The following is a 24,088-nucleotide window of genomic DNA, read 5'->3' as shown; positions in this document are numbered from 1 at the left end:
AGCAAACACAAAACTGATACGAATGCACTTTCATATGTCAATTATAAAAATTGTAAAATAAGGATAGAAACCTGCCCCTGTTTTTTGTTTTTATTTTTTTTTCATTTATTTATTTTTTGCACCCCGGGGGTGTGTAAAACAACAGGAATCTAGTGGCTACAAGATACAATTACATGCCTCAATAGAAGGCTATTGTCAGTAAGTGTGTAATTACAGTACCAGACAGCCGTTACACACCCGGAGGTGCGCACAACGCATTTTGGAATTCTCATGGCCACAATAAGGAATTACATGCTTCAATACAAGTCTGAGTTCTAGTCTCTACCAGTTACCATTTACACATGAAAATACAGAACAGTCCTTCCCAAACTTCCCCCAATTTTTTTTTTTTTTTTTTAGTCACGCACCACCTTCAACATCCCAACAGAGGTGGTGCACCCCATCTGCCCTGCACCCACAGTTGAATTATTATTATTATTATTATTATTAAATGTTCACAGAATTCTGGTTGTAAATGCAAAATTGAGGCACCATTACACTTTTAATATCACGCACCCAAGGATATGTGCACGCCACAGTTTGGGAATCTGGTGGCCACAAAATGGAATTATATGCTCCAATGGAAGACTAACCTTAATTATTATTTACGCAAGAAAATACAGAATAGTTTCCCCAAAATTCTTTAAAGCCACACACCCTCTTCAACATCCCAACAGGGTTGGCGCACCCCCCGCCTTTGCACATCCCTTGAGAGAGAAAAACACAGCCAACAGTTCAGGCTTTAAATACTTGATTACACTGATCAATCTTTTGTACCCCTGGAGGTGCATGCACCACAGGTTGGGAAACTAGTGGCAATAAGATCGGTACTATTTGCACATCAAAGATGGAACAGCTTTTCTCAAACTTTTTTAAGCCATTCACCCCTTTAATATTCCGTCAGAGTTGGCACACCCCCACTCCCACCTTGCACCCGTCACTGAATAGTAATACAGCCAATTGTTTGGGCTGTAAATATGTATTTGTGAGACACAATATTTATTTTATCTTATTATATATAAATGCTCAGGAAGGGCTAGTGAGGCTTTCACTCTGTGGAACCACCCATAACATGCATCATTAAACAAATAATTAGTGCATGCCTTTTTTTGAATGCAGTTTAACAAAAATGTTAAAAGGTGTTAAGGAGGTGCAAAATATCCTTCCGAAATAACACAGGCAATACAATACAACAAAATGTGCTATTGTGAGTTTGGCAAAATAAAGATGCGCAGCTTAATGTGTTTTGCCTTGACGCTATTGTAAATGTGTCAGCAAAAATGGGAAGTACTTTTTTAAGGGGAGTTGATATTTAAAGGTTAAGGTGTCCAGAGGATTAAAATTTAATTATAGTCCTGTCGGAGGAGATAACATTGACTCGTGATTTACATTTTGCGAGCATGATAGCAAAAAGGTGCAATTGCAAACTGCAAGTTGACAAGAATGGATTCTATGGGCGCTACCACACACATTTCCTTATCTCTCGCTAATGCATTTTAATAAGGGAAAAGTTCCATTTTCGGTAGGAATCATAATCACAATAACTTGTGGAAATAAGGACATGACTCACCTTGGGACCAGCCAGACCATCTTGACCTGGGAAACCGCGGTTACCGGGAGATCCCTGGAAACAAACCAGAGTTACTATTAGGAAGACATGAGTTACTAATTTTACAATTTACCTATTGGGCCTCTTCAGGAAATGTATGATAAAAATTACCGGTGATAATTTTTCATTAGGACAAATTAGAATACAGATTTACATGTAGATTTAGAATGAGCCCCTGTGAGTAATTGCCACCCATACAAAAAGGTTTGCGATTGCCTATAGATTGCCAAAAGATGGCGGCAAAGCAATTTCTATTAGACAAAGCTATGGCCTGACTCAAAGAAGGTCCTCCCCTTCATTCAACATAGGTACTTAGCACTCAGATGCCACCAGATGGCGCCAAATAAATATTTTTATTTGCACAACCTACGCAAATAGAAAAATGAGTGAATACTGGACTGCAAATATGCGAGGGGCCCGCTTTACAGTATTGAAATTTGAACAGCTAAAAAGGGATTTTTATTTGTTTGTGTGTTAAAAAGTTCGAACAAATACAGAACTTTCAGATTGCTATACTGTATATATTTTACAGTACTCACTCTCTCTCCGTGAGGTCCAATTGGTCCAGCAGCACCGGGTTCGCCTCTGGGTCCTCTCTTGCCTTCTTCTCCTTGTGGGCCGGGGGCTCCCTGAGGACCAGCTGGTCCCTGCACAGAACAGCCATTATTTGCACTTAATGTCAAGTACAGGGAATTAACGAAATGGGTGCATTGTTCTCGAAACATTTAAACAAATGCTATTTTTCCTCAAAGTCAGAAGTGACCATATTTGGACATAAGAGCAGATGGTTTGCAATGCTATTTTCATGATTTTTCCACTAGTGTGTTGAACAATTGTCAATTTCCAAGAAACCTAAACAGTGACAGCCCATCCGTCCAATTTCTATAGCGCTTGTCCACATTAGGTGGTGGGTTATCTGGAAAGCATCCCAGTTGACTTTTGGCAAGAGGAGCAGGGGCACACCCTTGACTTGTCGCCAGCCAATCGCAAGGCACATAGAAAAACAACCAGTCACACCCACATTCCCACCTGTGGACAATTTAGAATCTTTATTTAACCTAACAAGTATGTTTTTTTTGTTTTTGTGGGAGGAAGCCACAGTATCTGGAGAAAACCCACACAAGCACAGAGAGAATATGAAACGCCTCACAGAGATGCTCCAATAGAGATTTGAACCCTGATTTCCTTACTGCAAGGCAGAGGTGATGACCACTATATCAATGAAAAATTACTGCTGCTTGCAATTTAAAGAACGTGGAGAACGTAGATTGATGATTTGATTTGTTTTACACCTTGTCTGTGTGAATGTGAGGGGGAAAAGTCTGTCTAAATGTGTCATGCTATAAGATGGCCGACCAGTCAAGGGTGTATCCCACTTCTCTCGCCAAAAGTGAGCTGGGATAGGCTCCAGCTCAGTTTGTCTTACAGTATGTGCACTGCAATTGACTCGTGACTTGTACCACTCCTCTTTCGCCATATGTCTGCTGGGATAAGATAGAAAATGGATGGATGGAAATTTTCTTGGTTTGACTCTGATTAAAGTGAGTCGTGACTTTGTGACTTAGGGGAAATGTGTTTCCCAGGGTAAATGTGAATGAAAAAAAAAAATGAAATTACACTTACAAGCTCTCCTTTAGGTCCTGCCTCTCCCTTGAAGCCTGTGATACCTGGATCTCCCTGAAGGACAACACACACACACAAAAACAGACCTTCAACTTCAAATACTCCTAAAGTGCAAATCCACGTATTTTCCGGATGAAAGCCACGATCTCTGGTGGCTGTATTATGTGATGATCACGTACAGATGTTCCTTTTGGCCCGAGAGGTCCGGTCGCTCCCTGAGGCCCAGGAGGCCCGCGAGGTCCGGGGAAACCGGGAGCACCTGCGATACCGGGAGCACCCTTCAAAGCAAAAGACTCAGTATTAGTGCTTTATTTCCAGTTTTATGATAATATAACTCAAAAACACTCATTAACTGATCCCAATACAGTATTTTATTTTATTTTGTTTACTTACTGATGATCCTTTAGCTCCGGGGATACCATCAGTACCGGGGTTTCCCTTTAGAGAACAAAACACTAAAGTAAGCCTCTCTGCAATAGTCCATAGTCCATAATTGTAATAAATAGTAAGGACCAAGTATTTCACGTCAAATCACTTACAGAAGCGCCTGAAGGTCCAGATGATCCGGGCGTGCCGGACTCTCCACGGGGCCCCTGCGCACCTTCGGGTCCACGAGCACCAGTGGGACCAGCTTCTCCCTGATAGACAACACAAGGAGATGTTATTGTTCAGTCTGGGCTCCCTCTAGTGGTAAGATAAAGAATCACTGCCTAAGTACACAGTTCAGTTGTATTCAACTTTTATGATAGATATATTTGTATTTAATCTTTATTAACTGTTTTTAATTCAATCCAGTTTAGTGTGTCTCAAACACAACATTTTGAAGCATTCTCTAGCTTCTGTATTTAGCATTAAAAAAAACAACAACCCCTTATTGGGCACTTGCCAGATATCCCAGCACACTTTATGGGATTACAGCTAGGCGTTGAATGGAATTCCTTTCCTATAGGACTCCGTAGTATGACATAACTAGAGTGCATCTGTAGGAGAAAAAAAAAGGCTGTGAAGTGGATGGATAGGATTCCTCTGCTCACATAGCAGACTACTGATGCTATTTCACTTCATGGCCGTCAATCCGTCAGAAAAAATGCCAAAGTTCCAGACCAAATACGTGACTCATTTTGAGGTCAGGAAGAGGTTTGAGGTGGATATTTTTAGCCTTGGTTTATTCAGCTGAGGTCCTCATTATGCTTTTGTTTCTCTTGGGTCCGTTTTGCGCCTAAATGTGGTCCATCAAATACCGAATAGGCTCATTTAACAGCACTTCTATTACAGTGTCTGAAGTCTTAGGAAGACAAATTTTAGACCTCACATTCCTTAAACGTGACCCACGGGGAGTAGGCGACAGTACTATAACTCAATACTATAATCACAATATTTTAAGAAAATAGGATATTTTTTATATACAGGAGGTGTTCGGTTTATGACATAGTTCCGTTGCTACGGTGGTGAAGTAACCAGAAATTCACAGTAATCTATCAAAACAACTTGGCTAATGCAGTAGTAAACTCATAAATACAGCCAATACATGTATGAAAACCCTTTGTCGGCCATAAATATGACAAACATTAAGTATGGCGCAAACTTAAAGCTAACAAAATGAAGTTAAACGTTACAAAATTATAATAGTTAAATAAGTTCTAAATCAATTCCTTCCATACTGAATCATTTTTTTAAATCTCATCTGATTTCATCCAGTGAGCTCAATATGAGTTGCCGTATGCAGAATGAATGTTGCTGTTAATACTGTATCTTCTTCTTCCCAGCGTTTTCCTTATTGGGCATTGTATTTTTGTGTATTTTATTTCGCTAGGTTTCTGTTTGGATTGTACACCCTTTCTTTTTGGTTTTAGCCTGATACAAACAAAATGTAAATAAAGATTTAGGTTGTTTGATAACTGAGCGTACCTCCACATGCATGCTGTGTGAAGGCGTACTCCTATGCTGGCCAGCAAACTGGTTTAATAATGCACGCTGTTTGTCGCTTCTAAACTGTATAAACTGCCGTCACCGTCATAAATCCAGGACCCGGCTGTACTTACCTAAATATAACTTTTTTCCCCATATGTTATGTTAATAAAACATTAGCTGTATGTTTCTTGTCAGCAGTCAATAAACTCGCCAAAATGCTAACCTTGGAAAATGCCCAAAATGGGCACAGGTCCCTTGATACTTTCATGTGTTCTGTTATGATCGACATGTCCAACAAATTCCATGACGATTGGTGGAACTGGTGTCCGGAGGGAATTTTGTTTTCCAAATTTCCAAGAATTATTTTCCCAATGTACAATTTTTGCCAGTTGGGGCTGCCTATGAATGGCTTTATGGTGGGATGTGTGTGGACTTAAGAGTTTTATGTCTTATGGCGAGTCATCAAACTTTGCCGCCGTGATTCGCCCGCAAGCAATGACGAAAACTCAAATGTTTTGAAATTTAGCGTAGGCCAGGTGTCTCGTAAATCTTTAGCCTAATAGCACAGTTGCCTTTGCCTAGTCGTATTTGAACATTTTCGGAAAGCAAGAAAAGTCACGTTTAGGAAGCCCATTGGCATTTTTTATGAATTTGGTGACAGTAAGTTAAAACTGGCAATCAACTATACTACTTGACTAACAATATGAAGTTCAAATTTGGTACTAAGTGGACCAAAGAATCGAAGGGGAGTCCTTACTCCTTCAATTGTTCAAAGTGACCATAAAATATAGTCATGATCAACATGCCTACAAAATTTCATGTAGCTAAGTGAAACTGGCTTTGGGTGCTGGATTTTGTTTTTAAATCCCGGGGAGCTGCTAATGAGCCAAACTTTGGGAATCACGCCCGCAACGAATTCCGAATGTAAATTTTGTGAGTTTTGGAGTATGGAATAGCCTTCAAAATGGCGATTTATTCTACCAACGTCAGCATGTTGGCAGGAGCTTGCTAGTTGCCTAATCCATCATACAAAATTTGAAAAAGAGACATTTTTAAGACCTCTGAGCAACGGTTTCAAGGATAAAGTGTCATGTTTAAGGATAATTAAAGCCTTTATTTTGGAAAATCTAATTAAGGACTTCTTAAGGATCGGCGATCGGTGTATTAGAATTTTAACAGTCTTCACATGGGACACACAGAGCGCAAAATTAAGCTGCACAAAAGGTCGCAGACATTAAAACTGCCTCCATGACTGCCAGATTTTCCAAAGAGATATTCCATTTGTGAATTCCCAAAAGAATGAAAAGACGGCAGAGCATCAATACCGAGGCCCGTGAAGCAGCTCCAGCTCGCCGAGACTGTCTGCACATTCCGGATGAATAAATCAGAGTTGGGGGGGAAATGAGACCCTCAGTCCAAGTTTCCACACAGATGGCTGCTTTTAAAGCGCTTTTCAATGCAGCACAGCTTTCTCTCATTTCAAAGCTTGACCACTTGTTCCTAACGTAAGCTCTGTCCGATCTGAATTCCTTGACTAGATACGAATAGACCCCAATTGTTACAATTTGTCTGTGTATTAGACTGTAGACAAAACCTTGAAAGAAATAGATACAAATCTCTTTTTTGGGGGGGTTAAAGTAGCGCAAGTATTTGCTGTAAACACAGATTGCAGGTTAAGTGGGCAAAATGCTAAAAGAAAAGGTTCCCTTCTCTATAAATTAGACCATTTTGAGGTTTTCCTACAAGAGACTGTCATCTGCTTCTGGATCGTTTCCATTCCATAAACTCCCCCCAGCTGCCATCATTTTTACAGGCCTCTCTTAATCTATCTAAAAGGAATGAATGTAATTTTCTGTAAGTAATTGTAATTTCATTAAATGTGATTTAATTTCACTAAATAGGATTTAATTTAATTCAATTGTATTTGATTTAATTGTATTTCATTGCATTGTTATATAAGTGCAGTCCATGTATCATTTAATACAATATGTACAATTTCATTTAATAATAACATTTTATTTTTTACAGTTGATTTGCTTTAATCTGATTTAATATTGTTTTATTTGAAGAAATCTAGGGTAGTTTAATTTAATTTGAATGCTTTTATTTTATTTAATACATTTTATTTTAACGAAAAAATATTTAATACTCTTTGAATCAACTTAATTTGATTTAGTTTAATTTTATTTGATTTTGTTTGATTTAATAATTTATCTTATCTGATTTAAAATAAAAATAAAATGTTTGGTTTTATTGCTTAATTTAATACATTTAATAACATTTTATTGTATTTAATAATTTAATTTTGTAATTAAAATGTAGTTAAAATACTTTAATTTCATTTAAGTTATTTTTATTTGAGTTTATTTTATTGAATATTATTGTAATTTATTTCATCTGATTTAATGTGAATAAAATATATTTTATTAACAGTGATCTTCCCCCACCCCGCCCCCAAAAAACTGTGATATTTTCATTGAATGTTATTCATTACCGTGTCAACATGAAATTTAAATGTTCATTTGCGTGGTAAAATGTTCCAGAGCCAATTGGTCCGTCCGCTATGACACAAAGTGACAATAAACGAAAAGGAAGTTGTTCAGCTAACTGTGAGACTGACCTTTGAACCAGGAGAACCAGGGAAGCCGGGAGCTCCAGAAGGACCGACCGGGCCCTACGCAAGGAACAAAAAAAAAGAAAACAATTTATGGGATTTCTTTTTAAAAAAATATTCACCTTAATTCCTTTCTTGTTACTTTTCGATGCGCTCCAATGAAAATCAGGCACCACATTTTGTAAATGTAAATGGAAATGTTTTCGGTTCTTTTTTTAAAGTCCGCCAATAAAATAAATGTTATGAAATGCGTGCCATTTAAAAAAATAAATAAAAATTCCCAAAGTGTTTGTCTATTTATCCAACGACGAAAATGACTTGAGTCTGATTGGACTAAAAAGCAATACAACTTACGAACTATCTTTTAATGCAAGCTTTCCATTGGACGGCGATATTATACAGTATGCCCGTTGATTCCAGTGTAAAGTTTCCAACTTTAAAAACAAAGACTAAGGATGAACAAGGACGTTTTAAACATTGGATACCTACCGGGGGACCAGCAGGACCGGGCAAACCATCATTACCACGGGCACCCTAGAATAAACAAAAGGAACCACAAAGTCAGCACGTTACATGAAATATTGTTATCTGAATAAAGCTTCATTATTTAGGCACTCACAGCAACGCCACTGGGTCCAGGGCGACCTCTCTCCCCGGGCAGACCTCGAGGTCCCTGTGGAGGTCATAATGGTGTCATTAACACTGGGACCTATACACATTTGGTATACAGTACAGTTGTGCCTTGATGTACGTTAATTCGTTCCGTGACCACGCTCATATCGGAAAACACTCGAATCTCAAATATTTTTTTCCATCCATCCATTTTCCAAGCCGCTTATCCTCACAAGGAGCCTATCCCAGCTATTCCAGTGAAATTTAATTGACATGTTTAGTAATAGAACCCCAGTATTGTATGATAAAAACATACAGTAATTTGTGCATCATGATTACATGCCCTGGTTAGCAAATCTGTCTCACAGTTCTGAGGACCAGGGTTCAAATACGGCCACACCTGTGTGGATGTTCTCCCCGTGCCTGCATGGATTTTCTCCGGATACTCTGGTTTCCTCCCACATCCCAAAAACATTAATGGTAGGTTAATAGAAAACTCTAAATTACCCGTGTGCGTGTGAATGTTTGTTTGTTTATATGTCCCCTGGTAATACTCTCTGGTTTATGTTTAGTTGGAAAGTAAACTTCAACTGGAAGTGTCAAAAAGCAGCTCTAAACAAGCATCTGCCAAATTCATAGCTTGTATCTCGGAAAACTCACAAGTTGAGGTATATAATGTAAACATACATACCATTGGTCCAGGAGCGCCGCTCTCTCCAGGAGCACCAGACTCTCCCTGCACACAGGAAGTTAACATCATCATCATTATTTTTTTTAAATGTGGATTTTATACAGTTAACAACGCCCCGCCCCCACAATTGTACAGATTTTCTTTCTTTCTTTCAAATCCATCTTTTTTTAGATCATGTATGATGTTCTTTGAGATGAAGTCAGATTTTTTTTAAACAAATGGTAATTTTGTTTCTGATGTAATATTACAAAAATAAAATATCGTAAAAAAAAAGTTGCATATTCTCAAGAAAGGTTTAATCTTATAAAATAAAAAAAACATATGTTTTTAATACATTTGAATATTTAACATATTTTTTAGAACAATATTCAGATTTTTTAGAAGAAAAAGTTTCCTGACAAAAGGTCATTATAGAATGAAAATAAAGTCAAATATTTTGGATAATAAAAAAAATGCTTCATTTTGTTTCAGAAAGTTACATTTTACAAAAATTCACATTTATAAAAACAGCAGATTTCTCTCTGACAACAAAAGTAATAATTTAACAAAAATAAAGTTCTATTTTTTAGGATAAAGTAATTAATATTTGATTATTCATTTTCTTTCTTTTTTTTTTTTTTTTTTTTTTTTAGAAAAAAAAAGTCATTTTCTGAGATAAAAAAAAACTTATTTTCAACAAAAACAAAATCAGGATAAAAAAATTCAGATTTGTATTTTAGATAAAACGTATTTTTTTCCACAAAAGAAATGTAATTTCTCTCAGAGAAAAATTCATAATGCTATTTTGCTTTACAATTTTTTTCAAGAAAAAAAGTCAAACTTGAACAAGAAATTGAATGTATTTCTTTAAAATGACATTTGTATTGCCTTTTCTTTTCTAGAAAATCTTGAAAAATACAACTTTATTCTCACAAAGAAAATTTACATTCTTAAGGCTTTAATTAGGATGTTTTTTTTCTAATACTCCTTCGTAATATATAGTGGGGTCATCAAGATTCAATAAATGTAATAGATCATACCTTTGACCCAAGAGCACCGGTCTCTCCCTTAGTACCATCAAGACCAGGGTATCCCTAGACCAACAGACAGAAGAAAACATTATTAATGAACAATTAAAAATATATTAAATTTTTCTTGTTGGAAAGAATGAAGAAGACCAAGCGCACTCACTCGATGTCCCTTGATGCCAGGCAGGCCGGGCGTTCCGGGAAATCCGCGAGCTCCCTGCAAAGCAGACAACATGTGAGGTGGTCAGGGGCTGACAAATGAACGCCTACCTCACATAGATGCTTTTTTCCATTCGAAAAAACCAACAACAAAAAAACCCTCCGTTTATACACTGATAGTTTGTTTACATGTGGGCATGAATGACATAACTGCATTTGGTCTCTGTCGCTAACCAAAACAGAAACACCTAACAAAGCAGACTGATCAACCGAAGGGTGGAGTCTTCAAAAATATTTTTTTGTTTCATCAAAATGGCTTTGGCAAAAGACCCTGACAAAGTGTCACTCCAAAATGTTGTGTCTATCAGTCCTTTGTATTTACATTCAAACACACCTGACATAAGTTGTAATATGAGTCAATATGATCTTTGAGACTTTCCCATTTCACTCTCAATAGTTGCAATTTTCCATTTAACTTCATACTGTATTCATTGCATTAAGTAGAGTTACAATGTTAGAAATGCATACAGGTCAAGCACCAACACTTATTAATAAATTAACTGCAGGCAGCCATATGCAAAGAGCAAACTATCTAAGCTTTTAAGATTTTTGGCTAATGTCATCATTTAATGAATGCGTGGTGGACCTCGATTTAGCTACATGATTCAGTTAACAAAATGACTGTGTACTGTTTAACAAATATATTTAGAATTTCTCTCTTTTTTTTTTTTTCTCTTTTTATCCATCCATCCATCCATCCATCCATTTTCTGAGCCGCTTCTCCTCACTAGGGTCGCGGGCGTGCTGGAGCCAATCCCAGCTGTCATCGGGCGGGGTACACCCTGAACTGGTTGCCAGCCAATCAATTGATATTTCACTATGATAAAGTGGACATGTTAAGCTTGACCGCACCCAACCACACACATCATGTTTGGTAACTTATAATAAGACCTCAGAGTTTCATTATTCTGTGACATTTTTATGATGACTGAGTGATTCTGATGAGGACACCAAAGGCACTTTTTAGCTATATTGACTCATATGCCGATAAAATTGTTGAATGTTATTCCAAAATGTGTTCATACAAATAAAGGCCTCCCCTCCCAAAAGACAACTTGCTCCGATACAGTTTTTCCCAACCTTTACTGAGCCAAGGCACCTGTTCTACGTTGGAAAAATGTCACGACACACAACCAAACAAAAATGTCACAGAACGTATGAATACTGAAATAATGATGATCCCGTCTCAAATTATTCACAAATATATTTACTCGGTGTGAAATATGGGGCTGTTTAGCTGAATAAGAAGCTATTATTCACTCGTCTGAATGGCAATAGGTGGATACACAGGTTAATTGGACCTTCTGCCGTCTCGTGGAAGTCACTGTCACGTCGCGAGATATATTTGTAATTTTGGAACACATTAAGTGGAATTGGATAATTCTCCACAGCGGCTCCTGATGATCTCTCATAAGCACCCTGGTTGGGGATCACTCTTATAATAGGTGCCCCCAGCCACCTGCAGTTAAGAACTGTAATGTCACACTCACCTGCGGTCCAGAAGGTCCACGCTCGCCTGATTTTCCAGATTTGCCAGCCTCACCCTAAATCATATACAAAAATGTAAAAAAGAAGGAATTAGAAATACTACACATTTTGTGAGCCTTTGTACAGTGCTGCTTCTTATAATTATTGTAATTATTGGGCAAGTAGTGCTCCGAGTGCGTATATAGTGACATCAAATGTCTGCTGCCATCGAGTGGCTAAATAGAGAATGACATCTCTATGTCAACGCATGAGTCAGGAACATTAATGATATGGATTGTGGAAAATGCTTAATTGAAAAATAAGTACAACGATGAGGTTTCCGATAATAAATGATCACGTGATTCGTGATACTCTCACACAGTTTAACATGTTGCCTTCAGCCTTAAAATAGGTTGAAACTTTGAGGACAAAATAATATTCAATCAAATTCCCAAGTCAAAATTTGTAAAAAAAATAAAATAAAAAAAATAAGGAAATAAATAAAAAAATTAAAAATTTAAAAATTAAAATTAAGTAAAATAGTTTTCAGACTGTGACATCTAAAGTTCTAAATACATAAAATATTAAATAAACATACATTTAAATCATTACAAATAATATTCAAACAATTACAGAAACAAAACAAAAATAATCAAATAAATAAGTGCTTTTTGGATTCCTCATAACATTTCATGCCATATTAATATTTATTAATAAGAAGAAACCGATTAAAAAATATTATCTAACGAAATTCACAAATGAAAGATATGTAAAAATAATTCTGAAAATACATAAGATAGTAAACATATATAAAATTATTTTTAAAATATTCAAATAAAAAAGTCCTGCTTTTATTCCTCATAACATCTTAGGGAATTTTAATATTCATTAATAATAACAACAAACTAATAATTAAAACAATAAAAAAAACTTAAGATGACCAAAAACTTTAAAAGCATTACATACAAAAATAATTGCAAAAACAAGTAATCAAAAAGTAGTTATTTTACTCCTGATAATATTTCAGGCCATTTTAATAATTAATAATAATAATTACCCAAAAAAATAAAAATTCAGAAAAATATACAAACAGTTATAAAGGAATTAAACAAAACTTCTTCTTTTTTAATTTCTTACAACATTTGAGGTCATTTTAAAACTTTCGTTCACTAAAAGTGCAAACTAACTGCAGGGACTTTATGATGAAACTAGGAACTTTTGTAGGACCATTGTGCGTTTCGACTGCTGGAACTAGGGTCTAAATTTAGTTCCAAAGTAATTAGTTAGAATAAAAAAAGACACTGATAAATTTATACTTTAGGGTGCAGGGGCTGAAATTCTGAGCCTGATTGGAACATTTTAGTTCCTGGAACTACAAATACCAAGAGGTCAAAGTTCCTGGAACGCTGAGTGGAAATGTGACTAAAGTAACTATCAACATATCGCTCTGAATCTGAATTAAAGCAAGCCAAATTGTTTGCCTTTCATTAGTAACTTTTACACACTCACGTCATCTCCAGGTTTTCCAGAGGGTCCAGGGGGTCCACGGGGTCCCATGGCGCCCTGTGAATGACGAGGAAACGAACACAGGTATGATACCAAGATACCATCGGCATTGTGTCTTTACTTCACAAGCACGCGGTCCACACGAGTCCCCTCAGTGCGCTGGTCGAACTTTTCCCAGTTGGCGAGCATTGCTTTTAATCACACATAATTATGCGGTGTTAAGGGGGAAACGCAAAATAATCCCAAACTCCACAGGGGAAGATTAGCACAGCCCTCAAATTCAATCTACCTGCTGAGGGATTGGTACTGGGCAGGGTTTGTGATTTCTGGAAGCTTCATTAGGGGTAAATAAATGGGAGGATGAAGCAGAAAGTGAACTCAAACTGCAGCGAGGGTTTGTCTACATGAATAAATCCATAAAAGAGAAACAGATGTTATCACAATCTGCACATGGCCACTTGTGCACACTGTCAGGAGCTCAGCTTTGACTCATAAGTGGAGAAAAATGTTGAATTTGTTTTTAGAAAATGCCAGTAGGGAGGAACAGCAAATAGGTGGATGAATAGAATGAAGGACCATTTTGCATTCATAGCGATGATATATAGTGAGATGATATATTGATATAGCATAATGTATGCAGAGGTGGGAATGACACTCACAGCTTGTCCGGGTTCTCCAGCCTCTCCATGGCTGCCTTGGAATCCTTGAGGGCCCTATAGGAGGGAAGGAGAGGAAGACATTTAAAAAATGCATCCATTTTCTGTCCCACTTATCCTCATTAAATAAATTTGAATTAAAATTAGAATCAGAATTACAGTTATTACATCATGATAAGCTTATTAAAATAAGATGATTAAAAATGACTAATCTCTTTGATTTATTTTAATAAAATAAAAATTAAAGAAACAATAAATAAATACCACAAGTAAAAATGCAAATACATACAATTCAAAAAGAATTAAGGCGCTAAATTAAATGATCCTAATGTGTTCTGTAATACTTTGCTAAAATAAATAAAATAGAATTAATAGTACAAAGGAAAATTTAGAAGCTAAAGATGACTGATATCATGTGTTCTCTAATACTGTAATAAAAAAATAAATACAAGTAAAAGTAATGAAACTATAAAATGAAAGTAATACATAAAAAAATAATATAATAAATATCAATATAATATAATAAAAAAAACTGAAATTACTCAAAATAATAAAATGCGTAATAAAGTCAAATAAAACAATAAACTAAAGCTAAATAGTACCGATCCCATGCAATGTGTTCTTTAGTACTATAATAAAAAATTTAAAAAAGTAAAAGTAAAAATGTAAATTAAGAAGCTAAACATTACTGAGCGAATGTATTCTCTCATACTGTATGGATACAAAACAATCATGAGCTCATAAGCTCTTGTCTTAAAGGATTCTCCAATAAAATAAAAATACATAAAATAAAAAAATAAAAGTAATAAAAAGTCCGTAAATTAAAATTGACAAAAGAGTAAAACAGTGTAATAAAATCAAATAAATAAAATGAATTCAAATACTAAAATACAAATAATAAATCAATTAAGAAGATAAAAATAACAGAACGGATCATGTTCTCTAATAATGTAATAAAATAAATGGGAAAAAAGGAAACATTCAGGTGAAAACAAAAGTAAAAATTTAAAATGAGAAAACTAAGAAGCTAAACAGCTTTTTTTTCGCTAACACTGTAATAAAATAAAAAGAAATAAATGAAAACAAGAAGCTAAAATCACTGATCCTAATGTATCCTCTAATACTGCAAATAAAAGAAAAAAGAAAACAATAAACAAAACAAATATGATTATAAGATGATCCATTGTTTGCTTGATATTTGGCATGATTACACATGACTCCAAGAGACACCCATTAAATACTGGTACTAAAGTTTGTATGAAGGTACATTTAAAAAAAAAAAAAAAAAAAAAAAGTAAATACAGTGGTGCCTTGAGATACGAGTGACTCAACTAATGCATATGTCGAGATATTAGGATGTTTTGCCTTGACTTGCAAGCGGAAACTTGAGATACGAGTTCTGTATGGTGGCGGTGAACTCAATTCAACTCACTCCACAATAAGCAGCAGTTAGTTTATTATAAAACAACCGAACATTGCCTTAAGAATGGCCCACTAGCTTAATGCTAACATAAAATGGAAAACGCGATTGACGTGCAAACACTTAGCATTGATGGTCGCGGCAACAGATATTTGAGCACAAATAGCAATACACGTAGAAAGATAATGTAACAATAACAGCAATATATTATTTATCCTCTACGAAAAATTACTAATATCACAGCATTTCATTGCACACCAGAAGGAGTAACACAATGAATTGGATTGCAGCATTAAATCATGATGCACAGAATGAATTGTTTAAATTCTAATTATTTTTTTTATTACTGTTTTTATAAAGTACAATATTATAGAGTGTTATTTTTCCTTCTTAAAAAACACAAACACCATATGTTTGTTTCCTTCGGGGGAGGGTTGGAATGGATTAATGGGATTTCCATTCATTGCAATAGGGAAAGATGATTTGCGATCAGAGTGTTTTGAGTTACGAGCGTGGTCACGAAACAAATGAGACCTGTATCTCAATTACCACTGTATAGGGCATTTGGATGAGATTTTACATGGACTATTTGATCAGTGATTCAAGCCTCAATCTTGACAACAAAACTGAAGATGTGCTTTGAGCGCTACTGAGGGCCATCCTAGTTTTAAATGCAAAATAATTTTTTCCTCCTCCTGGAAGCACGTAGTGTATATCAAGTAGAGACCCGTCGGCGGGCATCGCCTGTTTAGTTTGTTTTCCCTCTGCAGGCTAAGAGGAAGCTGCGAGGCCTACAGGTGAGGAGGAGGAGGCGTAGAAGACAAGGGCGGGGGAGCGAGACATAACTTGTCAGGTGTTTTGGGGGGGACACCCTGGAGCTTGCAGCTGGGAGTATTCCACGCATTTGCCGCTTTATAAACACCTAGTTTGTCCGGGTTATGTGTTACACTCATCAGTTCTTGCTGTGAATTATCGTGTGTATGTGTGTGGCGGGAAGTGAACTGTAAAGTTTATACTGTACAGTGCGTACTTACAGGAGATCCAGTAGGGCCAGGTGGTCCTCGGGGACCCATTGGGCCCTGGAAGGACAGGAACGACACAATCAGTAATTAACATCTTCCAGCATCCATAAGATTAGGTACACCAGCTAAGATTCCATATACCTTTACTAAACTTACTGAGGTATTTATTCAACAATATTATAATTGTGGTGGTGCTTCTGTTAATTTAATATTACACACACTTCCCAGTATAAAGTAATGCCACAATTGAGCAATTATGTTTTTCTTTTTTGTGGCATCTCATCGTTATTTAATGCTTCGTTAATATACTTAAAGAGAAGGTTTGCAATTTTCAAAAACAACACCCTTTGTCATATTTGTTAAAATTGTCACAATTACCTGACAGGAGTACATTGATGAAATAATCTGTGAAAAATTCTGCCGTCTCTGTCCCCCGTCTTGTACCTCTAATTAAATTTTTAAGAATTCCACCGCACACGAGGAAAAACAACCATTCAGAGAACCAAGGAGTGACCGACGAAGTGTCAGTCATTTGTCGTGCACTCACAGGCACACTCAACGCCTTGCGCTGACCTGTTACCTTGGGCTTCGGGGGCTTTGCTGATAAAAATGCCAATCCCTTGTTTGCCAACAACTAGTCAATAGACGAGCAAAGAGAAGCAGCGCAAGCAGACCTCAGGCAGCTTAGAGAATTTAGAAGCGATGCGAAATTTCTGCTTGAGAGGTAAGTTTATCACCGCTTCTTGATTTAATTGATTGTAAATTTAAAAAAAAATACAACTTCAAGCCATTTAGTGTTATAATAACACTCCATAATGAGTGAGTCATGCTACCAACGTAGCAGCCGCTGCGAACATTGGCTTGTTTACTGTGCTGATGCTAGCATAGTATTGCGAGCGCTGCTATTTAGTTGAAGCTGGGTATGTGTTTTCTGTGACTATTTATCATGACTGCACACTTTCATAATCGCATGCCATTTTGGCAGGCTATGTTTGAGAATTGTACTATTTTTACCAGTCTTTTTTAACACAGGTTTCTGTACTTGTACTTACCGGTAAGTACCGAGTGTGAGTACTTTTACCATCTCAGGCAGCGACAGTACAGTACAGTATTTGAAGCTCACTAATGGCTATAAATCACCTTGTCTTTTTGGTTCTCAAGCTATACCACCTCCACATGTAAAAAAAATCATTTGAAATTCAACAGTGTCATCCACGCTGGTTGTGCAGTTCCACGGTTGACAGTTCAGCGGCATGTTTGAACTCTGCGTGACTTCTTTTAGGCGGCGACACGAAAGGAAAAACAAGATGAACGCGGGTCTAATTATTCCCCTCAGCAGCAGCAGGTGAGATTCCTGCGACTCATTTCTCTTCGGCTCAGCCTCAATCTCAACCCCCCCACGCCCGACCACTTAACATGAGAAAAATCACATTCTGTGAAGGTGATGAGGCAAACACTCACTTTGGTGAAACGACGTGGGGAATTAAGCGTTAGCAAGTTCTTTAAATGGCTAGGATGGTGAGAAATGTGGTTAACATGTCTGCCTCACAATTCTGAGGTTCTGGGTTTGAATCTCGGCTCCAGCATTTTTGCATGTTCTCACCGTCCTTGTGTGGCTTTTCGATTCTGACTTTTTTCCACATTCCAAAACTGAAGACACGGACACAGGAACAAAGATTTTAAATTGTCCATAGGTTTGATTGTAAGCGGGAATGCTTATTAGTCTACCAGTGCCGTGGGATTGGTGTCAACCAGTCCAGGGTGTACCCACTTTTCTCGCCAAAAGTCATCTAGGAAAAAACACTGCCCTGCTTCCTTTGCCCAAAATCAGCTGGGGCAACCAGTCCGTGTCGTACCCCGCTTCTCTCGCTAAAAGTTAATTGGGATTGGCATCAATTTGCCTGTGACTCTTACAGTATAAGCAGAAGCACGATAGAAATTGATGGAAGTTCTTCAAATATTTTGAGAGTTAAACATATGCCCTCATAACTGTCCCTTTCAGCATCTTGGCTCTGCTTTAAAATAATCACCCCCCAAAAAATCTCATAAATGTGGCACAGTGGTCCTCAGAAGTGAATGAAAGTCACCTTTGAGTGGGAGCGGGAAGCCTTGACCACCGTGGCTTAAGGATTATCAATGGAGCTCTGTAATATCATAACTTCGGCATATACTGTATGAGTGCGTTTAAGAGGGTCTCAGTAGCAGTGTTGTTCCACAGTGTGGTCGAGTCGGGGTCCAGCGCGTATGTTTTTTTTTTTTTAATTAAATGTCACTCTTCCAGACTTGACTGGGAGCCAAAGTAAAGCCGCTGGTCTGGTCCTGAACTCTTGATTCCGTCTTCCAAAAACCTTTCCGGGCGGAATAAGCTTCTTTAGTTGAAAACCTTCCTCTTTCCTCACCCTCCTTGATCATTTTAAATCCCCGTCATGATGACGAGGTATCCATCTCGTGGAGCTCCTCTGGTCCCGCAGGTCAGTCAGCACCCAGATGTTTTTTTGTTCTCTCTTTTAAACCCGCAGCTTTGTGAAACATTGATGAGCGCTTGCAAAAGGAAAGAATATGAAGAAAAAGAAGAAGGCTCACCATGGGTCCTTGCATCACGCCCATCTGAGCGCCACCGCCGGCCTTCTCGTCGAAGCCACCCGCCATCTGAGCAGCAAAATTCTGAAGAACAAAAGACATCATGAGTTAGAGAATAAAACATTACAGTACCCTGGTTTCATCGCTGGGTATAGGTTCCAGACCCACTAAAATAGGTCAAAATCTGCGATATAGAGACCATACAAAAAACATCTTATCTTCTTAAAACACTTTTAAAATACGTAAACATATTTGAACACACCAAAAAATTACAAGCATAAAATGCATAGAAAATACTACTGTAGTGCTTGCATACATGCATGTGCCTTTAAGAGGCGGGGGTCTGGTGGGGTGGCGTGTGAGCTGTGGCTGACAGCAGCATTTGTGTGAATGTCCTCATTGTGTTTATGCATTTTAGTCTTTTCCCAGCGTTCAATAAATGGCTAAAAACAATGCATCGGTTACTGTGGCTCTCCTTTCCTACATGGGAGGGCATCACAGATTTCTGCTTTAGACAAGTGGATAAATTTCACCAAAAAGTATGTAACATTTCAGATTTGTCCTCCAAACCGGCACTACTTTTTCCTATTCAAAGCAGGCAGCAAGATGTCACATTGTGTTCAACGACTTAAGTTATGTCTGTTTACTGTTATTGCTGCTGGCTAATGGTTTGTACAGGGCGGGCTTGGTTTACAACGGAGTTCCGTTCCTATGGCAGCGATGTAACCCGATTTTGTAGATAGTCTATCACGAATTTACTAACCTCTGAGGTATGTTTTTGGTTCAAACTAGGCAGGGCTTATTCCCTAGTCCCGGTGAATAGCGGGAGGTTAACTATATTGGAAATATTTCTATGAAAAACCCTTCTAGGCGATCAAAATAAAACAATTCAATGAAAAACAGTAAATACGGTGGTAATGAGTATTGTTCTTGTAACAATGTAGTCTGCGAAAAATAGTTATTTGCACACGTTTCATAACCTCAAAATCTCATACGTTAGGAGTCATGGAAAACCGAGGACCCTCTGTATTATCTTTGCAAAGGCAGATTCAATATTAGTTCGTGCAAGTGTTGTTGTTTCTGTTCAGCGTATACAGTATGGCTTACTAGGGTCCGAGTACAAGGCAGTAGGAAGGCCCTCTTGGAATCGTTTGTTATTCATCATCTGACGAATAAATGGTCTCAACATAACAGAAAAACTCGAGCGTGCGTGTCCCGGTCAAAATGTATGTGTATCTATGTAAAACTCACTTGGTAGCTCCTTGTGGAAAGTTAGAATCAAATCAGTCCCAGAAACCAGTTTCACAGAGAGCCATGAAATTGAGTGGTCGTCTCGATCATAACAGAATGCACGAAAAAGCCTTGAGGATCTATGCTTGAAATTCAACACCAAGTCATCCATTTTGGTTCAAAGCAGCCATTTTGGGTGAATTCCAGGGCTTGTACTTTGAAGAACTTCTACACCTAGCCTCTGTGGGGGGCAAGCCAGCCCAACTCAATGCTGGTCCCAAACTTGGATAACTAGTTAGAGTGAGGAAGGGCTGTAAAATCTTAAATTCTGTTTGGGTGACGATGGATATTTGACTGGAGATTTTTTCAACGGTTATTCCCGACACGCGTGGTCGAGGGCTGTCGGGGTGGCCAGTGGGGTGGCCACGTTTGTCGCTGTGGAGGCCGTGGCCACCCCTTGGCTCCGCCTATGCTAGGCTCATATGCTCTTTCGAGGTGACCGTCCAGCTCACATTCACAAAGAGTCTCCTGTTTTTTTTTGCAATAACACCCCACATTAAAAATAAGTCACTTCCCTGCCCTTTTCCTACTTCCCCCACTACCTTCAACACCCCTCTTTTCTCAAAGAATGATAAGAATTTTCTATTGAGCTTTTTTTGGTCTACTGTCCCTGAGCATCGCGGGATACTTACTCCGCCAAGCCCAGGGGGTCCATTAGGTCCTGGTGGTCCAGGGGGCCCAGGGTTTCCGGGGGTGCCAGGCTCGCCATCTCTGCCACGAGGACCGGGTGTTCCCTGCAATCAATAGAGAGGATAATTTACTGTACTGTACATTCAAAAAACAGACACTGATCATATCATTAATGGTATAAGAAGTTGTTTTATTCCTATTCATTGAATTTTCGGTGCAAAAAGAATCACATTTGTAATATTTTTAGTTGCCTTATTGCCTTTTTAGGTAAGAGGCTTAATAATAAACATATTGAATAAATAACAACCTGACAGCGTCAATTAAAACCTTGCAAAGTTACGTTGACAGCTTTTGTACCAGATCTGATTAGATTGTGTAAAATGCTGTGGCTCACGAGTTGCAACATGCTGCCAATTTTCTTTTTTGTCTGAGTTTGTTGTCACATTTCTGTCAGGCCAATTATATTACATACTACTCCTGCACTCACTGTAGTAATCTCGCCACACTGCACTATTTGCATATCTGTCGTTGACCAATACTGGCCACTCATGCCAGAGTAGCATCTGCCCCACTTGCACACTGACTGAGGAGTATCTGCAACATTTGCACAATCAACATTGTACCAGATTATCGCACTACTAGTCACTTTAAACTGCATGCACTCCTTGAAGTCTCGGCGCCCTTTGCACAATGGTCATTGCACCGGACTATTGCGAGATTAGTCATTCGAACAGCTCTAAGTGCTAGAGGACTCTGCATCTATTTTGCACAATTGTCAAAAAATAATAATAATTTGTACCGGCATTACCAGATAACGAGCTTCCCTTTATTGCTCAGTGAGTTTTTCTCAATGTCTTTATGTCTCAAAAGTGTTCTCTGTCAATTGACTGTCTGTTGTCGTACTAGAGCGTCTCCAATTACCGGAGACAAATTCCTTGTGTGTTTTTTGGACATACTTGGCAAATAAAGATGATTCTGATATTAATAAGTTAATATCACCATAAGGTGTTTTTAACACTTTCCCATTTCACCCACCAAAAGTTGAGATTTTCTATTGAAGGTCAAATTCATTTTATTCAGGAGATGTTATGCTGTTACTAAATGCATATTTACCAAGCCCTCACAATTGTTTTTAAATTAACTGTAAGAAGACAATGGACCTGCAAACAGCTAAATATGGGAACTTGCTGACAGGGTGGACAGTTTTGCTACCATTTAATGATCACATGGTGGACTTTTTGGTAGCAGGCTGACTGTGTACTGTTTAACAAATAGATTTTGAATGAATTTCTAAAAGGTTTTTCTATCGATTGATATTTCACTATGACATGGACATGTTAAGACTGACAGTATCCAACTTCATACGTTATATGATGAAGATTACAAAACAAGTGTAAATATTTGTTCTGCAGCTATCCACTGTGTCAGTCTTTGTTGAAGAAAGACAAAATACTGGCTTTAATGTCACTGAATAAATCATTGGGTTTCTTAAAGGGGCAGTAACCCCTTAATGGCAGAGTGGACAACAATTTCAGGGACACGCAAAATATTCAATATGAATGTGTTAATAGAATATACATGATCAAAATTATTCACTTCATCACAAAACCCGTTGAGGACAATAAAACCATATAAATTTTTTTTTAAATAATTTAACCACTTATTACACACACTGTAATTAGCAAAGCAGTGGGACATATATAATAAGATATCAGAGTTAGATTGTTCGGCTACATTTTCATGTTGACTGAGTGATTCTGATGACGTCAAAGGCACTTCATAGTAATATTAAACTTAATGTTAATATCATTGCTGTATTGTGAAATACAATATGTTGAAAAGATTGTTTGTGTATATTTATGTCATACAGTACCCAAAATATATTGTTTATAACAAGTCAAATTACCCCCTAGTAGCTTTGTTAGTGTAATAGTTTTCGCTTAGAGCATGTCCCTGCTGTTATTATTGACATTATGCACCTTGTATCTACATTTGTGTTGTATATATTTTCACTGATTTCATTTTGGTAAACATACATATCTTTGTAATATGCCACTATTCTGCTTCTTATTGTTGCCAAGCAATGATGATAAAGTTCTATTCTGTTTTATTATGACAGTGTTCCTTCATTGGATGTAATGTGATGTAGTGAACACTACACTACTGCTGCTGGTGGCTAACAATCAATTAAGCCTCAACTTTGACTTTGTAGAAGAATGGGTGTTAATGTTCTCCTTAAGGACATGTTCAAGGTGTCAGATGATGCATGTGTGGACAAATCACAAGAATGTGCTGAGAGGTGGCCGGCCATGTGTTATACTTGCATATAAACAAAAAGTGTGTATAACACGCTGATCGAAGGTTGTGTGGTTTGCTGTGTGCCCACGATGAGAGGCCTTGGGTTTACATTAAGAGTCTCCAACAGGCCTGCTTGAGTCCCAGCTTAATGTAAATAACAGGTGACTCAATGAAAGGCCGCCTTTCTGCATACTCGTATCTGCCCATACCACCTTAAGGGGACATACTGTACCTCTTGAGTCAATACAAAATAAAGGAGACTGACCTTCTCTCCGTTTTCTCCTCTTGGTCCTCGCTGTCCCTGTTCTCCTGGTGGGCCCTGAGTGAGTAAGTCATGTTAGATCCAAGGCTCACTCACTTTACATGCACTGAATGAAAAAATAAAAAGTATGACTGAGAACGGACCAATGGGCCAGGTGGTCCTCTTGGTCCTACGACCTGTGTTGTAAGAGAGGAAAGAATACATCAATTAGTAACTAGAGGATTCATTTTCTGTAGAAATTGTGGGTGAACTATAAAGCATAAACTGTTTTAGAATGAATAATGGGTAAAAAAATGTTGAATGTGAGACTAAATAAAAGCTTAATTTAAATGATACAAGTACATTTTTAAAACACAGCCATCATTTTTAGATTGATGCAATGGCAAATGTGGAATACTAAAAAACATGGGAATGTGAAAAATACTACCCAAAATATCCTGAATGAGCTAAACAGTTTGGAGGGGGAATGGTTTGAATTGTTTGAGAAATGTGGAAGGAGGAGGTAAATATGTTAAATGTGTGCATTGGTTGGGGAATGTCGTCGTAGGAAATGTGAAAAATTTAAAAATATGGGAATTTTCGGAATGGGAAAGATATTTCCCAAGATATGTGGAAAAGGTCTGCATTGGCTT

At 37.5% G+C, this 24,088-nt stretch overlaps 1 protein-coding gene across 1 annotated transcript in view; it reads right to left on the bottom strand.

The window, feature by feature from the left end:
- col2a1b (collagen, type II, alpha 1b) overlaps window positions 1–24,088 on the bottom strand; it is a 59,697-nt gene that overhangs the window by 24,891 nt on the left and 10,718 nt on the right. The window contains 20 exon segments of the mRNA XM_061687643.1: window positions 1,610–1,663; window positions 2,188–2,295; window positions 3,272–3,325; window positions 3,451–3,549; window positions 3,665–3,709; window positions 3,811–3,909; window positions 7,803–7,856; window positions 8,286–8,330; window positions 8,416–8,469; window positions 9,100–9,144; window positions 10,119–10,172; window positions 10,270–10,323; window positions 11,816–11,869; window positions 13,302–13,355; window positions 13,958–14,011; window positions 16,409–16,453; window positions 18,980–19,060; window positions 20,899–21,000; window positions 23,460–23,513; window positions 23,600–23,632. Coding sequence (XP_061543627.1) covers window positions 1,610–1,663; window positions 2,188–2,295; window positions 3,272–3,325; window positions 3,451–3,549; window positions 3,665–3,709; window positions 3,811–3,909; window positions 7,803–7,856; window positions 8,286–8,330; window positions 8,416–8,469; window positions 9,100–9,144; window positions 10,119–10,172; window positions 10,270–10,323; window positions 11,816–11,869; window positions 13,302–13,355; window positions 13,958–14,011; window positions 16,409–16,453; window positions 18,980–19,060; window positions 20,899–21,000; window positions 23,460–23,513; window positions 23,600–23,632 — 1,242 coding nt within the window.

The sequence above is a fragment of the Phycodurus eques genome, chromosome 10, assembly GCF_024500275.1.
Source record: "Phycodurus eques isolate BA_2022a chromosome 10, UOR_Pequ_1.1, whole genome shotgun sequence".
NCBI lineage: Eukaryota > Metazoa > Chordata > Actinopteri > Syngnathiformes > Syngnathidae > Phycodurus > Phycodurus eques.
Note: the sequence above shows the minus strand (reverse complement) of the source record. Positions and strands in the feature narration are given on the sequence as shown.